Below are 17,727 nucleotides of genomic sequence, written 5' to 3'. Positions count from 1 at the left end.
CCAAACATAAAATAAGGAGTACGGCCAGTTTTCATGACTCTGCATCGAAGCTGCAACAGCAGCAAACGTAGGCTTACTGTTAGAAGGCGTCAATAGAAGGGGACAGTACTCGCCTCAATACTGACAGCAACCCCACTCTTCGGTGCATTGATAGAAATTACCCCTATAACCTAATCACAGCCGTCACAGCGACACAGTAAACGTAGTGCAGTAACGACAAGGAACCCGGTAAAGACGATCCCATTTTTGCCCTGTTTCTTCTCGTCACTGCACTATGTGTACTGTGCAACGATGAACCAACATGCCCAAACCTTTTCCTTTTTGAAGAGCATCACAAGAGGTGGTATTAATTGAAAAGTTTAGCTGTCAATTTCTTCAGTTGGCAACACTAGAAATGACCACGGATATGGCCGCTGCACCACAGACATGGTGCGGCTTGTGCCACTGGCCCGCGCGGCGAAGAAAAAAAGAACACCGGCATGGGTCGTATGTTCCGTTTCAACCCGATTCTCAACAATGGTGTCAACAGAGATGTTATTAATCGCACTCACATTGGACTCGAGGCATCACTTTGTGTTCGGTGGGGTAGAGTTTGGAATGTCCAACACAAATCATGTGCTTAGCACGGACAAGTACCGCCATCCCGCGTAGCCTGACGTAACCAGTGACGGCGCACTCACATGGTTGCCTGCATGTGTGCCTCGCCAGTGAATACAAGCTATAAAACGCCTGCTAAAAAAACTTCCTGGATACGGCCCTGGAGAAGACAACCACAAGGGCAGGCGAGACAAGACAAGACACATAAACGGCAGTGCATCGTGGCAGTAGGGAGGAGGCATGCCGATCACTCGTGCATCGAAGAGGAGGAGGAGGAGGAGGATGAGGGCTGCGTGGAGGGTGGTCAGGCCTGGCCGTACCTGGCAGCCTTGCAGTAGCAGCAGCAGGCGGCCACGGCCAGGATGAGGAAGAGGCAGGCGGCCGCGGTGACGCCCCACAGGGAGGCCGTGACGAGCCGGTTCTCCCTGAGCAGGGGCTCCTCCCAGGGGGGCCATGTGGGCGGGGGCCGCAAGGCCAGCTCAGGCAGGTAGGCATTCCAGAACTGGCTCTCCTTCTGCCGGTAGTCATGCAGCAGGAAGCTGGACGCGTTGAGCGCCTCGTAGTACGTGCCGTTCACGCACAGGTACTGCAGTAGGTTCTGCGTGGCGGGCTCCCACCGGATGCTGCCAAACAGCGAGCTACCGGCCGTGGGGTCCCTGTAGTGTAAGAGGGGGAAGGGAAGGAGAAGACGACGATGGCCATCACCTGTTTCCTAAATTCTCAAATTTAATGTCTTACTGCCCCTTAGCATCAAGGTCTTAAAGGAGTACTGACACACAATTTCTGTGTTGAGGTTTTTTGCGGCTATAGGTGCCTTACAAGCCCATTAGGTAATCACAGAATGGAACATTAGATTGTCGAACGCAGCATAAATAATTACTTACAGTTCCATTTATTTGTGCCAGTTTCGGTTTCAGAGAAGCAATCACCAAGGCGGCCGCCATGACAGGAAGGCACATTTGACGTCACTGTTCTCGTCAAACCAGAGCCAATGCCTTGGCTTGCACGTGCGTAGTCACACGTGACGTCAGTCCCAAAAACTGTGACGTGATGCACAAGGTGGAAAAGCATGCGCCAACAGCAACGCGGCTGCCTCGATACGTCACGAGAGCCCTGACTTCAGTAGAAGCGCAGATGACATCATGAGCTTGCTTGATGGCACAGATGAGTTTTCTCGTGCGCGCAAGGATTAAAATTGATCTAAAATATGTTCTCCTGAATGGTTACGGTTTAAACTTCCGAAGGGGTATCACCATATACAAAGGAAGTTATCTGAGCTTTCAAACTTCGTGTCAGTACTCCTTTAACATCAGTAGGATGTTGTGTACGTGGGCGGTTTTATGCCCTGTTTTTTTTTTTGTAGGAATTAATAGATTTATGAACGTTTAAATTTGAATTTGAATATAATAATGGCAGACTGAATAATTCAAAGTTTTAATTCCAAAAACTACTTGCCCTAACCCTGTCCGAAAAATTCACGTCTAAGCCATTGGTTGAACTAGCAGGTGCATTTACCTAACACCTAACCACACAGGACAGCTAATGTGACCTTTGCAGTTACTATCAACCAAAGGCATTGCCACGTTTTGTACAATCGTTTTGTGCTCCTGCATCTACTTCTACCCTGTACTCTTGAGAAGGTTTGCAACTCCCACTTCCAAAATTATGGCAGATGCATCAGCATGTTTCGTACTGCAATTTCTCCTGAAGAGCAACAAGATGGACTTACAACATGGACTTACGCGGCCGCTTTTCTGATGGAGGCAAAAAGCAAAAACGCCCGTGTCTACGAGATTTTGGCGCACGTTAAAGATCCCCAGGTGGTCAAAATTAATCCGGAGCCCTCCCCTACGGCGCGCTTCATCGCCTGCGTTGCGTCGGCGCGTTAAACCCTACAATAAATCAATCAACATGGACTTACCCGCTTTTTGCAAAGTTTGCCCATGCCTGCATGAAGAGCTGGCTCATGTTGCGATCTCCTTCGCTCCAAAGTATTCCATCGAGCTCCAGGCTTTCAGGGTAGAACTTGGGGTCCATAAAGGGAGCGCCAGACACCATCAGGTCAACCATGCTGTGCGGTATTGCTGCAAGCCAGGCAAACATCATCACTACCATCTCTCATAGCCACTTCCATTCCAGCAATGAAAAAAGAAGCGGCCAGGCATGCATGCTCCTTTATGATTTGAGAAGGTTTGGGGGAAATGCATTGTAAGCAGCAACATTCAGTTTTCATTCTTCTTTAAAGTTGCAGATGTAGGCACATTGTTTAAGGCAGCAGTAGGAAAGAGGCAATAACTAAATACGCTTTTTTTTGTTGTTGCTGGAAACCAAACTGAGTAAGGTAACAATAACATGTGATTGTATCAACAAAAAACTAAGTGAAGCGTTTCTTGCTCTCACAGACTGTGAAATTCCTGAAGCTTGACGTTGGGCTAGTTGGGTACACATGACACCTTGGGAAAGAGTGTGGCAAGACTTGGACCAAAGATTTTGGTTTATGTCTTGGTTCAAGTCTTGCAGTGCTGTTCCCAAGGTGCCATGTAAAATTCCTACCTAGAAACCACAGATTAGCTTCGAAAAGGTGTAAATAAAAGTTGTCTGAATGCCTGCACAGCTTTCACTAAAAAGTAACTCACTCAGGGACAGTGAAGCAATTTGTTGAAGCCTTATCTGTGGCTGTATTGCATAGTTTAGCCCATATAATTCATTGTTTTACTACATCACAGATGTCTAAAACTTTAGCTCATCTGCAATGCATGACAGAACAGAAAACTCCATGTGTTTTTTGCGGCCGGCAAACCAGCAACAGCTGTAAAGACATCGTACTTCTTTTCCAATGTGGTTTCTGCTCAGCCTCCCAAATTTTGATTTTCTTCAATTTCTCCATTAACGCTGACATTTTGTTTGTTCATGCACAGGTTGCAAGCATGCTTGCAACCACCCAAATTTAACCCATCACACTTGATAGGGTACTGTCACAACCAACGTCAGCAAATCGGTTTGAAGTATGATGCAAAAGAAACAACACTGTTTAGTGTACCTTTCTCGCAAGAATATGCACGTAAACTGGCTGAAAAAACTCGAAACATGGCCCAGGCATCATAGATTTTTAATCCAATAAAGCAGGCAAGCAATGTTTAAAACTCATTTTTGTGTCTTTTTAATAAATGTTGCCGATTTCCGATAGCAATCTCAGAGCACTACTGACCTTTAAAAGAGCCATTCAACATACAACCTGGCCTGGCATGCTGTGATTACGTGTGACTGGTTCTATGTGAAAACAGCATGAAATTGAGCTACATAAATGGGGACGACAGAGTTATAGTCACTCAGGCAAGTTGATGCTACAACCCACAAAGATGGGAGCTCTGAAACCCACCCTGTTCCTGTTCGAGCCTTGTTTGTGTTGCGGTGCACAGCTATGATCGCGATGCATTGTAATCCCCCCCTCCCCCTCGGCCATTTTAGAAACAGGCGGACAGCACTGGAGTCTCACCATCCCAGTGGTAGGTGCGCCTGAGGTACTGCTGCTTGGGGTAGCTGTCGAGGGTGTAGTTCACCACGTAGGCATACACGCGGAAGCCCTTCTCCAGCAGCAGCTTCATCATCTTGTCGTGGGGGGCCACAAAGTAAGAGTCCGACAGCATCTGCACATACCCACGGCCTCCAAAACTCAGCCCTTTGATGGCAACAACGGTTTTCATAAAGAAAATTTTCAACGGTGTTAACACTAGCACAATGTGTAAAAAAAAAAAAGTTCTTGATTTTTGATGTAGCTATGTGAATTGAGTTATTTATTAGGGGCCAATTTCAGATATTACTACCTCAATGATATTTTTCACAGTGGAGAATAGTAGCATATGGCCAGAAATGCACTTAAGTTGCAGCTCCGGCTTTCACGCCTGAGCCATTCCACAAGTGCATCCCACTTGCCCAAGAAGATGGCAAGTTAGAAATCCTACAAGCTGCTGCTAAGGTTGCCGTGCATTTTGCTGTTGCCGCTTCGAGAACTGAACGAACTCTTAGCTTTGCTCATCGAGAGATTGGTGCATTTTAATGCAAGTGGCGTCCTGTGCAACGCACGTTTCCTCGCTTATTCTGCGATGAGGTGGAATCATTAACGCATCTGCTCTCAAAGAACAGCAGGTTTACAGCGTTGTCAAGCAAGGTGAAAAGACAAGTATCTTTTGTGCAAAGTACCCTTTTTCGCCACAACAGAGCACAGCACAACGTGCACATGATGTCCTGTATTGCAACAGTCAGGCTGCAAGTAGGTTGCAAGCCTTTGTCATGTCATACACGCCTCTCTGAAAGAAACGTGACCCACCATACCTCTTTACAGTGATTTCCCTAAGGGGTGTGTAGACCCCCCTAGTTTTTCTGGACCCCCCCCCCCCTGAATCTCTAAATTTTGCTCGTTAAATGCCTGGGCAGTTTGGTCAAGCCCCAACAAAAGGGGTGAAATACCACGTTTGGGCCGTTTTGGGAGATTTGGGGCCGTTCTTTGTTTACAACTCAGACCTTCGAAGAAGCTCTTTCAACGTCTACAGTTAAAATTGGCAATTTGGTGAGGCTACGGAAATTAATCCTGGCATTTTAATAAATTGTGAGCATCAAAAAACAACCGATGCCCGCTTTATAAGTGCTGCATAATTCGTGTACTTCCTAAACAATGTTTCAAAAACTTAAATCTCGTCATTGGCCCAGGCAACAAGTTTTAAAATGTCCTTATACATTGAAACCTGGTCAGACATTTAAAAACTGAATACTGACAATTTTCGATAAAACTGAATTTCCAAAAAAATGTTTGTTCAGATTAAATAGAAAACACCACCTGCCAGGCCTATATAGAGAAAAAAGGGAAACATATGTCAAAAGGATGAGCATTTGGTTAATCGACGTCTATTATTTAACTAGCGGACTAAAAAAAAAAAAGTTTGTATAGTTTATCTGGCCTCCCCACCCCCACCCCCCCCAGCCCCGGGAAACCCCTGCCACTTTGCAAAGAGTAAATGCCTTGCAGCAACGATGTAACATGTTTTCAGACCATCATTTTATCTTGGAGGAACAGGGTCACGGTTCTGATTTACGCTGTCATGCCCAACGTTCACTTCATTCCAGAGTGCCTCCATCGTGTCGCACAATTAAAGCACTCACATCCACGTATCCGCGCATGAGGAGGGTACGGTTGTCCTGGTGTCCCCAGGGCATGTACATGAAGGACAGGGCGCTGACCACGGCCTCCTCGTTGAGCGTGTAGTTGAACTGGCGCGCATAGCGCACCAGCCGGATGCGGAAGTCCTCGGGCGTCATGGCGTAGTTCCTCTCCTTCAGCCCCGTGTCCTGCTCTGCAAATTTACAGCACTTCTTGGTGAGCCGTGCCGACACGCTGGGGCACTTATTATTTCACCGTCCACCACACTGAGCCTTTCTCGGAAAGACATTGATATTCTGGTGTTGTCAGACCATGTGACGCACAGCTTGATATCACTAGCATTGTTTGCTTTATGAGCTGTTTTATATAGCATTGAGGCATTCACGTGTGTCCTGTGTCAGGTGTGCCACAAACTTCGCAGCTCAGTATCTGCACGTGTAGCTTTCTACAGAAGTAGTACAGTCAAATCTCGTCACTACGAACCCCCCATTAACGAATTTCTCACATTTACAAACATTTTCGAAATACCCGCCAGGTTGCCATATTATCGATGTAAAAATATTTCAGAACTATGAATTTCAGTATAGCGCATATTCCAGAATAACACGCGTAATTTATTCTTTCCTTAAGTCTAGGAACATCAGTGTTACGCATTTGGGTAAAGTAACAGCGCTGCAACTCTTGTGTGAAACAGAAACTGCCGTTTCTGACTGTGTTCCCCCCAAGTGGAGTAGCTACCATCATCACCATGTTCAGTGCTAATTGCTAGCGCCGCCATAAAGCTGTAGTTTAATGTGCAGTAGTCTAGCCAGTCTAGCCGCCTTTGAACCTTTTCCCTCTCATTGCTTTGGGTGTCAGCTGGTGGCCGGTCGGTGACTCGGTTGTTCTTCAGGCTATTCATGTGTGCGGGCAGGTATTTCTTTGTTGCGAATAATCTTGCTGGGAAGTTCGCGCGAATTGCTGCCCTCTCCAGAAGAAAATAACTGATTTCTTCAAATAAAGCGGCTTTGAAGCGAAAGCAACGCTTTGGTTTGAGTTTGCTTGCCTGCACGCATATACGTCATTTTCACTCCTAGGTATGAGCACTGGCTTATAACCGCAAGTTTTTTATTACAGCGATATTCCGAAATAACGAACGATTTTGAGCAGCCCCGCGTGATTCGTTATATTGAGGTTTGACAGCAATCAGAAGTCAGCAGTGTGTCCCAGCCCGACCTTCATTAGTGCTTATCGCCTTGCTCTTTTAACGGACTACCTTCGCGCTTACTTTCTTGCCCTTTGCTTCCCACGTGGTGTTGGTCTTCATTTACGGAAGTTGCAGGTGGACCCAAATTCGGACTCTGTACACCACTGTTTTCAAGGGGGCGGGTGATCTTTTGGGAATATCCTGGGAACGAGTGCTCAAACAAAAGAGGGTATCGACGATCCTTTTGGTAAGGGCATCCATTCAGGATCCTACAGTAGATGTAAATGTAGCAGAGCCACAAACAGGCGTTGCATTTGCACCCCAACAGCTATTTGTGGCTGTGCTGCATTTACACCTACCATAAATCCCAAGTGGATGCCCTCCCTGCTGTTGTTCCACAACACTTAAATGTTAAAACTGAGTGAAACAACGGGATTAGTTTCATTCCTTGATTTCTGAACTAAATTGAATAGAAAAGCGATAATATTCTTTCAGCCAGGAGGATAATTACTTCCATTCTTTGATTTTCAAAGTAAACCGAACTGAAAAGTGATAACAATGCTTCAGCCAGGAGAACGAGAAGTAAGCCTTTTGAAAAAAAAAAAAAAAAAAAAGTGCCATACAAGCCCAGTGCTTGCACCAAGGGACAGGCATCGCTACTCACTGACAATGTGCGATGCCTCGTCTCGTGTAACGCCCGTCATGTAGGCCACTTGGTTGTGAAACAGGCTGGCCTCTCTCGGGTCAAGGTTGCGGAGATACTCTTCCGGGGCCACGGACACGATGCTGTCCGAACGGGTGTGCAGGTCCAGCACAGGCCCCCAGGGGAGCCGCCCCACCGTTGGCTGCGCCAAAAGACACCAAGTGGCGTGTGACTGTCTGTTAAATTGCAACATGGCCGGAGGGCTGCCGGCAAAAGCCATTTTGCGAGCAACCAGAGCAGTCTCTGTGTATGGGGTGGAGGTCTTTGCAATAGAACAGACAGTACGGCACGGAGCAAGAATAAAATAGGAGGGGAAACTGAGCTTCCTGGGGCAGCCCGATAACGTCCCAAGCACTTGGCGAACGCCAAGTTTCTGGCATCTGGTGGCAAGCGAACGAAGTGCGCGGTCATCGCCACGGCCGGCGCGCGCTCTGTTCGCGCCTGCCCAGTCCAACCCGGCCGCGGCATCGCGTCAGTATTTTGCCGGGCCGCCAAAACATTTCGTGGCTGAAGCGAGAGTGTGTGCGCTCTTCTCCGCTTCCGTTGGCTGAAGGGCCCGCCTTCCAATTAATTTTCTGTCTAGTCTAAACGGGCCGGTACGAGCGAATAAAAGGGGCATTTTCTTTTAATGCGTAAGCAATCTTGCGCGAGCAGCAAGCCCAAAATACAAACCTGTAAATGTAAAAAAATGTAAAACCTGTAAACGCACGGCCTTATCTCGTATGCGATGTGCTGGAAGCGAGTTGAGTGCACCGACCAATTTATTAGTTATGCGACAGTGCACGGAAAAGTGCCAGCATCACCGACGTTGCGGGACAATGTTGCACGCACGCACTACGTTTGAGATAAACGCACATTCTGTCCCCGTGTCGTGCAGCAGCTCGAGCGCATAGCGATTCACGCCTTGTGGCGAATGCTGCAAACAACAGTATTGCTCTTAATACATTCAACCAGGTGCCGCTGTCAAATTGTTCACCGCTACAGCTGCGGAGCTCCGTAGGTCGCCGTAGTTATCATTGTGACATTATCTGGTTGCTCGATCGCGCCAGCCGCAATGGGCGTTTCCTCTCCTATACATTCTTGCTCCGTGCAGTACGGCGAGTTGGCACAGTTTCCTGGTTAGAATACACAACTCAGAATGACGAACATGGTGTGAAAGAGGACACAGGACAGGCATCTTTGCATCTTCATTCAATTCATCTTTGTAATCTTGTACTGTGCTGTTCTGAAAGTTGGTTTTGCAGTGTGAGCACAGCACACAGAAGGATAAATAAGGCAGAAGAAACACACATCCAGGCATTTGTCCACCTGCAGTCCTCAGACCGCTGCCCTCCTTTGGCAAGCTGCACTCGGAAAGCAATCCCAGCCTGCCTGGCCTGCGGATGAGGCCAGCAGCAATGTGCGCGTCCTGCACCCACCTCGACGACGGCCAGGGTGAACTCGGAGCTGCTGTTGCCCTTGCTGCGCAGGCAGTCGAGCAGGCGCCAGGTGCTGTCCCCGAAGCAGCCCACCTTCTCCCCGTACAGCCAGCTCATGTTGCGCATGCGCACGGGGTCCTGGTCCAGGGCCCACTCGGCCACCGCCGACCCGCCCGCGGCTATCACCCGCTGGAAGGCCACTGGGCGGCACGGGGAAGGGACGTTGGTGGTCACCCACGGCCCACCTTCGTTTAATCCGGGTCTCAAGTGTAACGAGTAACGAGGGACGGCACCTGTCCCATTCCTAGATCAAAAACTGAAATGCAAATGAGCTTTATCTACCATTTTAAGGCCAACATGAAAGTACATTCTGCATTTTCAAAATCCAAAATCAAAATCAAAACAACTTTATTTTTCCTTAATTATACATAGGTACTTTACGAAAGTGTTAAAAACCTGTCAAATTTAGCTCCTCTTCATATGTTTGTTCAACTCTTGAATGATAAACATCCCCTTTATGCTTGTGCACCTGGCTCATTACATCTGTACGCTAGGGAGACAACCCCTTCTTGCAGCCAGGCAGTGCCAACATTTCCTATGGTTAATATTTTCCCCGTCTTAAAGTGACCTCAACATTTCTTTAACAACTTCCAGTCCACAGGAAAAGCAGTGATTTTGGGTAGTCTAGCAAGCAATTTTTTTCCTGGTTGCAAGGAATATGCAACATATAGGTGTATGGTATCAAATTGTAGAAGAGTAAATGTCCTTTGCAGTGGTGATATACTTTCAAACAGAAATTTTCATTTGACAAAAAAGAGGAAAAAAGATGCACATAAAAGTTTTGGGAAAAACACACAAAAATCAGCAAAAACGCCAGTGTTGCTCCACAGAGTAAAACTACGCAAATAATTTCAGATATACATTTTGTACATATACTGTTAGTGCAAAACTCTTGCAGATATAAAATACCTAACTGTAAAATTTCTTGACCTACAAAAAAAAAAAAAAAAAAATGTTAGCTCTGGTGGGTTCCGTGCCACTGTGCAAAGCTGTTCCTCGCAACATAAATTGGCCAATGCATTGCAGAAAACATTAGCTTTCTGCTCCACTCTCTTTTGCTCATAACAGAATTTAGTTTCAATACTTTTGCATTTTCTGGGGCTTGCATTGAACAGGGGTATCAGGTTCTGGGCCAATTTGGCGACCTGTCGCTTTTGGTGCTGAAATCCGATGACAAAAAGTTGTTGTCAGAGTCAGTGCTGCTAATGGCATCCAAAAGGTCGAGTGTAGAATCATCATATCACTAAAACTGCGGTGCAGCCCGTAGCTCGCGATGTCAACAGTGTCTCGGTATCATCCGAGCACCCATCACATGACACCTGTGTGGCTTTAAAAATCGCGGCGCGCCGGGGGGGGGGGAAGCAGAGAGGATGTAAGTGTCTTTATTGCCCAGTGGATGGCGCCAGCTCTCGGAGCTCACTCGGAAAGCGCCAAATTTGAACAGGAAGACATCAAAATTTTGAGCTTAAAAGCGTCAATAGTATAGGTTGTATTCACTGGCGAGGCATGCACGCACACAACAATGTGAGTACGCGGTCACTGGTTACGACAGGCTCGGCGGGATGGCGGTGCTTGTCCGTGCTAAGCACACGATGCGTGTTGGACGTTCCAAACTCTACCCAACCGAACCCAAAGTAATGCCTCGACTCCAATGAGAGTGCCATTAATAACATCTCTGTTGACACCACCGTTGAGAATCGGGTTGAAACGGAGCAGACGACGCACGCCGGTGTTTTTGTTTCTTCGGCATGCGGGCGCAGTGGCACAAGCCTCACCATTTCCGTGATGCTTCGGCCATGTCCATGGCTGTTTCCAGCGTTGCCAAGCGAAGAAATTGACAGCTAAACTTCTCAGTGAATACCACCTATACTATCGATTTGAATAGGCGTGAGCAGGAAGGTGTAAATGCAGTTTTATTATTACACTGCCCCCGAGATTTCGTATGCACAAAGTGTGATGCTAAGCTCCTTCTACACCACAGTGCGTGTGTAGCTATATACTTATACAAAGCGATATACTTATACAAAGCTATATACTCATACAAGCTTTTGTTATACAGCCACCAAGTCAAGTCTCCCTTAACTTCTCATGAAACAAGGTAAAGAAAACAACGACGAAATCATGCGTCCATTCATAATAAGCAAGTGGCCCCACGCCCCACAAAAGTACATGTGGGCTCACCCATGCATACACATCTACCACGCCCGAGCCTAAGCATTATTTTAGATTGCCTTAAACCAGAGGATGAGTAGAGAGGCCAGCGGTTTTATAATTAACCGCACAGGAACGAAGCAACCAACCATCCCTGTTGTTCTTCAGCCCTTCTAGCAAAAGCTCTCAACGGGGACTCACGATTGCGCTTGTTCATCTGGTGGACCAGATGGAGCCCCGCACTGGCCGCCCCAGCACCGGGGCCAAACAGGGTGATGCGAGTGGGGTCTCCAGAGAAGCCCTCAATGAAGTCTCGCACCCACTGGATGGCAGCCGCTTGGTCCAGCAGGCCGTAGTTGCCCGGTGAAGCCCCGTCACCGGTCGCCAGGAACCCTGGTCGGGGATATCAAACCACGTGCGGAGCGTAGGTTAGGGGACCACCTCATTCTGTTGTGTGTCGAAGAGATTCATTACAAATTTCAATCCCAGAGAAGGCGCATCAGGTTTGAGTGTGTGTGCAAACAATAGCGTAAGCGCGATGACAGCGTAATTGTCGATGTGTCCGAAAACGTAGAACAGCCAAGTTGTTGACCAACCAGTTAAAAACAGAAGAGTTTCGTTTGCATTGCGCTGCTCTTGTGCCTTTGGATGTTTTGCATTGCCCATGTCTCCGAGTTACATAAAGGTGACCCTAGGAAAGGTGGGGGCCACTTGACTCACCCAGGGCGCCCAGGCGGTAATTAAAGGTGACCACGATCACTTCTTGCGATGCCGCCAGCATGTGGCCCGGAAACAGGTTGCCGGAGCCGTGGTCAAACTCTCCGCCATGGATGTGCACCATGACCGCAAAGCGGTGGTTCACGTCATCCAGCTGCAAATGGTAGAACAAGGCCGTGGTTAGCGAATACGCTGCCTTGTACACACAGGAGCTGAAGAAATGTGTGTGGCAAGTATGTCGCTTCAAACTATTTTATATTGATCAGGCAATTTTACTGATAATTTGTACAGTAGAATACATCAGAGGCAACCTAAATGATTGATATTATTTTTTTTCTTCTTTTTTTTCTGGAGTAGCTGCCAATAGTCTTGAGCAGTGGTTCTCTGCCATGACTGCACCGGGGGCATTTTTTTTGGGCTTGCAAAAGTGATGGGGGACCCCACAATGAAGCATATGTTATGGGTGTTATAATGTGAAACAATTTGTACTTGAATCTATGTCTTCTAAACACCTATATGCTGCCTTTGAGGGTCTGTTTTTTTTTTTTTTTTCTTCTCATAGGTGGCATGTTGTGCAAAGAGTAGATGTTAAAATATGTGCTACGCGGAGAAACGAACCATACATGTAATGCAGTGAAGCCACCTTTTTGCATTGCAAGAAAGTGCTGGAAAAACCGAGAAAAGAATGGCGGGGGAAAAGTTTTGAGGGAGGCTTGGCGAACTCCTGAAATGCTCTCGCAGACCCCCTGGGGTCCGTGGACCCCATTTGAGAACCACTGGTCTTGAGTATCAATGTTGGCGCTCGCCAGGCAAAATTCACACGGAGAAAAACAAAAACAAGGTTTTATAAATGGCAGGCTATTTGTAGGTAATGATAACTCACATGCGATGCAGAGGTGGATTCAAACGGCCTTTTGTGAAGGCAGAGTCGGGGCTGACCTACTGTCAGGCGGCAGGACAGCTTCAGTCTCAAATTTTGGGAGCAAATATAGGATGCTACGCTGTTGCCACACCACAGTTTGATAACCATTTGAACAAGCAATACGGCACACTCCACTCCGACTTTGCCATGCGCTCTATTCATAGACAAACTGAACTCTCACATTGGGTGTGTAAATGTTGAGGTAGAGGCAGTCCTCGCTCGTGGAGGGTACTCCCTTGTGCTGGCCCTTGTAGTTTATGTGCTGTATGCAAGAGTCCCGGAAATTCAGGGCTTGCACGTTTCCCAGCGGTGGGTGGGCCTGGGGTTCCTGGGAAAACAAAATTTCTCCCGTTCTTTCAAATCATAGTACTGGGCACATCAAGGAACAAGGGAAATACGTGTATATATATATAAAAAAAACTGACAACAAAGAAGACAGCCAGGACTTTAATAAAACAGTAAAAACAAAATAAGGCCTATAATCAAACAGAAAGCAGTGAAAACATCAAGGACACCATATAAATGAAAGCACCAAGCACCACAGACACTCAACAAGGTGGCATTACAATAAATATGATCCCCAGATTACAAAAAAAAAGAAAAAAGAAAGAAAGAGAACCCCAGAAAGAGCAAGACCAAAGCAGCTAAGGTTTCAGTTCATGGTGCAGATGCCCTTGAGAAATGGTTAGTGATGGCTGAGCAAACAAGTCATGGCTGAGAAAACAAGAGAGCAGCCAACACATAGTTTCAGCCACTGCACTATAATTTCTGGTTGAGTGATTATCTTTGAAAAATTTTATCCAGCATTATTACAGTAATTAGTAATGTGATCAAGGTGGCACAGTGTAATGTAGCAGGCTGAAATGGAGCATAATAAGCGAGGGCTAATAACAATGCTTACTATGAGACTGGCAAGAACACATACTGTAATGTTTTTTGCAAGTTTTAGAATAAGCAGTATGCATAGTAAAGCAAAAATGTATGAAATTTCAATTAGCGTTTTTTTTTTGGTCAGGTGCACTTTTTTTTTTGGTCATCAAGACACAGAATCCTGAATTCATTCAAAAAAAAAAAAAAAAAGCGTCCTTTTTCTCAAGAGCTCTGGTTCCTGAGGAATGCTTAACACAGAATTGCTGATGCCTCAATTAGACAAGTCGTGAAAAAGCGTGCATGTTTTTCAGGACAGACAGGACAACACAAGGAATTGAACGTTTATAAAAAAACCACCAGCACCACCAAAACAACAACAGAAAAAACAGGCATTAACAGCTGCCTCAATTGCCAGCACAGCTTTCGTGCGATGAAACCCATTCTTCTGCATTTTACTACAGTTGGGCTGCACAACAGGCAATTGTCTTTTTTTTTTTCCTGTTACTACACTGAGAGCTTCCTCTTTTTTATTCCTTTCTGCCACATTAATGACACTGAAGTGAACAGCTGCCAGCACTTTTAAATGCTAAGGAACAAAAACATGGTACTGTTCAAAACTTCCAAGGTAATCCTAAACTTCTAGTGTCGGAACGATGAGGTCGGTAATGGGAAGTGCAACGAGGAGAACGACAAGGTCAAGGTGAGCAGCAACCTATGCTTCGAGGAGAGTAATGAGGAGGAGCCCGAGGACAAGTCCAACTTTAACCTATAACTGTGCTTTCATAACCTGCTGCCATGCCTGCTTGTGCTGCGGGAGTCTGTGGACATAACCCCAACAATTTATTTTTTATATATCATGTTCCTTCTTTCGACTTAGATCTGCTCATGAAACCCACAGTAGATTTTTTTGCCCTCACAAAATGAATGAATTAAAGTGAGATAAGTTTAAGCTGTGCTACACGTGTGTCTAAGTCGACCAAATCTTGACCTCCCCAATTTTCGGATGTGGCAGTTTCATACGCCCCTTGTGAAGGAGGGAAAGGAAAGTGATGAAAAAAAAGGGAACATGAATGATTGTTTTCTACCCTTGTTTTATTTTCATGCATATTTGCAATTTATTTATGAATGCAACACAATAAGAAGGCATAAATCCCTGGTCTTTGGACAGGCCCTGAAATGCGCCGGCTTTAGTGAACAGATTTCAACGTTTTGATTTGTGCTGGCCCACTAATTCTTATGTCTTTTTAAGGTTACTGTTGTAATTATCATCCTCTTAGTGCCACATTATTTCAGCCTAGTTCAAAATATTTTGCGATCTTTTCATTTACAGAATAACGAGAGATATGCATATCGCAGGCGATTGCCATTTGTGCATTTTAATCACTAGTGTTAGAAATGCTACAGCGCAGGCAATTTTTTTACTCATACACATTTTGTGCTTTACCTTCGATGGTGAATCAGTGGTTGGGAAAAGGTGGCCATTTCAAAAGCATGGGAACCAACAACTAACCGACCCAAAACCACGTAAAGATAGCAATAGCTTGCAAATTATGGCAATTTGAGATAAAAATAATGCCGTAAACTACCTGTGTCCCATGCAAAAAAAAAGTGCCTTCCATCATTTTGTTCACTTTGCTCTGCACAATTTTATTAGGGGAAGAACCAGTCAATTTTGGGACAGAAACTTTTGCTGTGACCTGGAGTCTTGCACCCTCGACGGAAAGCCATTTCGCTAAATGTTGGTTGTCATGTTTGGCATCTACCATACTTTCAATACTGGAGTGCTTTTCCCGTAATAAAGCACCGGTAAATTATTACGGTACCAGCTATAGCCAACAAAAAACCAACATGACACAAGTTTTTATTAAAGGGACACTGAAGTGAACTTGTCGAAATGTTATTTGAGCCTGCACTGTGCAATCTAACCCATGTAATCGATTACTTGACTACTTAGAAGAAGTCTAGAGCCTTCATTTCTCCGTAATGAGTGGCATAACAGAAAGCACTGTACGCCATTCTTGGCTGCCGTGCCAACTACCGTAATGACATCACACAAGCTTGCAATGTGCTTTTATGCTCAGCGCATGTGCCAGTGTGGCGCTAAAGCCGGCAGCACATAGGTAAAGAGGTTTGTGCGAGAGAAAAAGCGTCTTCTAATGAACTTTTCTCATTACAAAATATGTGCAAATGTAAAAAAAAACTAAACACATCCTACGCACTATAAATTTTAATCTGTCACGATAGCTTTTCCCTTTTCTCGTTAAAAATATGTGTAAATCAGTGAACAATAGCTTTGAACCTGTTATATGCACTATAAATTGTAATCTGTCACGGTAGTTATGCACTTTTCTTGTTAAAAAAATACATGCAAATCAGTAGAAGGCTCAAAACGTGTTTTACGCACTAGTTACACAACATTTACAGCTCAGTATAGCGTCCCTTTAACAGCACAGGTACTCATTATTATTCTTTTGACGCAATTAAGTGCTGGCATCGCCAGTGGTGACGCTTGCAACCAATACGGAAAAGAGTGAATATGGTTTAGTTTTCTTGCTCTGTGCTGACTTGGCGAATTTTTACTTTGTGTTTAATTGCGTGCAATGGTGATTTCCACTATTCCCAATTTTTAAATGTAAAGTACGGTGCAGCAATAACAGTTGAAACATGACATTATCAGATTTATTGGTAAAAGCTGCTAATTGTTAAGCCTGGGAAGTTTGTAAAGAGTTCCAGCAATCGATGAAAACTATTAGCTCCGGAGTGCCAATGTCTGTTCGTTTGTTAAACCGAGAAATTCGTAAAATAAGAATAAACGAAAGTGCGTGCACCAAACCTCGCAACTTGACTCATTTGTTCTGCCTTCTTTTTCTGCACGCAGCAACTGAAAATTGAGCCGAAATTTAAAAATTCGTGCCCGTCGGAAAGCACGTGGTCATGTTGTCGCGCGTAGTTTTGATTTTGTTCAAGGGCGTCGGCCGTGATGAAACCACGGCCAGATCAGATTGCTTCGGAAACTTCACATACGTACGCCTACCGGCTGCAGCAAAGCACGCAAAAACTGCACCCGATACGTCTGGGCGCGGTTTCACCGGAAGCCCGGAGGCGCTGTCCGCCGATTAGTCATCGCCATGAATCGGCGCCAAACCGGCCAAACCCACCGCTTGACCGCTCGATCGCCAGCAACAGCAGCGCGACCGATGGCCGCGGTCACGCCGTGATGCGTCCTCTTACCCTAAACCTGTTGTGTCCTAGCGGCGGCTGGGCGTACGGAATGCCCAGGTAGGCCACTACGCTGGACGGGTAGCTCAGCCGGTCGTTGGTGTGATCGATGCCGCCCTGCGACACCGGCCGCTGGTCGCTACGCGTGAACTCGGGCAGGTCGCACAGATACACGATCCTTCCCTGAAACACTCCGGCCACTGTTTTCACGGTTTTGAACATGGTCGGAGTCGTCGTCGACCGGATCGAGCAGCGCGCGTCGTTATACTTGTGAAATTCGTCCGTCTGCTCGTATATCCCGGACGGTCGGAGGTCCGCGCGGTACAGGGTGGGTCCAGGCGGAGCTCTGTTCCGCGGCGAGAAGTCCGGCGTTGCCGGATCGGGGTACCGTCGGGCAGGCGTGTTCTGCCATTGCTGGCCGTGGCAGGTCCCGATCACCGTGGACAGGAGGAAAAGCGCGACGGACCGCGCGGCGGCACCGACCTCCCCGCCGCCGCGCCTCATCGTCGGCAGCCAGCAGAACCGTCAACGCCAGGTCATTGCCGCGAGCACAGGGCTGACGAAGCGGAACTGATTTTACTACCACGGCAACCGTTCCTCCGCGTACGCTTCGGTTTTGAACTTTGAGCCCGCTCGTCGGCCCTCTTGGGACAGTAAACAACTTTTAGTTACCTTCCTGTCCAAGGAGCGCCGCTGTCGTCGCCAGCGATGCCTTGAACTGCTTGAACA

General features: G+C 46.5%; 1 protein-coding gene across 5 annotated transcripts in view; it reads right to left on the bottom strand.

Annotated features, from left to right (window-relative positions):
* Gli (carboxyl ester lipase-like protein Gli) overlaps positions 1-17,659 on the bottom strand; it is a 48,713-nt gene extending 31,054 nt beyond the window's left edge. For all 5 annotated transcript variants that reach the window (XM_077703236.1, XM_077703233.1, XM_077703234.1 and 2 more), the window contains exons 1-10: positions 17,011-17,659; positions 13,091-13,237; positions 11,991-12,141; positions 11,472-11,663; positions 9,060-9,259; positions 7,603-7,783; positions 5,755-5,945; positions 4,094-4,244; positions 2,519-2,681; positions 918-1,253 (exon numbers count right to left, since the gene is read on the bottom strand). In XM_077703236.1, coding sequence (XP_077559362.1) covers positions 918-1,253; positions 2,519-2,681; positions 4,094-4,244; positions 5,755-5,945; positions 7,603-7,783; positions 9,060-9,259; positions 11,472-11,663; positions 11,991-12,141; positions 13,091-13,237; positions 17,011-17,502 — 2,204 coding nt within the window. In that variant the 5' untranslated portion in view covers positions 17,503-17,659. The remainder of the gene's footprint in view (positions 1-917; positions 1,254-2,518; positions 2,682-4,093; positions 4,245-5,754; positions 5,946-7,602; positions 7,784-9,059; positions 9,260-11,471; positions 11,664-11,990; positions 12,142-13,090; positions 13,238-17,010) is intronic.
* Between the last annotated feature and the right edge of the window lie 68 nt (positions 17,660-17,727).

The sequence above is a fragment of the Haemaphysalis longicornis genome, unplaced genomic scaffold (assembly GCF_048455015.1).
Source record: "Haemaphysalis longicornis isolate Haplotype H1 unplaced genomic scaffold, Haemaphysalis longicornis Haplotype H1 scaffold_3, whole genome shotgun sequence".
Taxonomy (NCBI): domain Eukaryota; kingdom Metazoa; phylum Arthropoda; class Arachnida; order Ixodida; family Ixodidae; genus Haemaphysalis; species Haemaphysalis longicornis.
The sequence above is the reverse complement of the archived record's forward strand: the minus strand, read 5'-3'. Positions and strand labels throughout refer to the sequence as shown.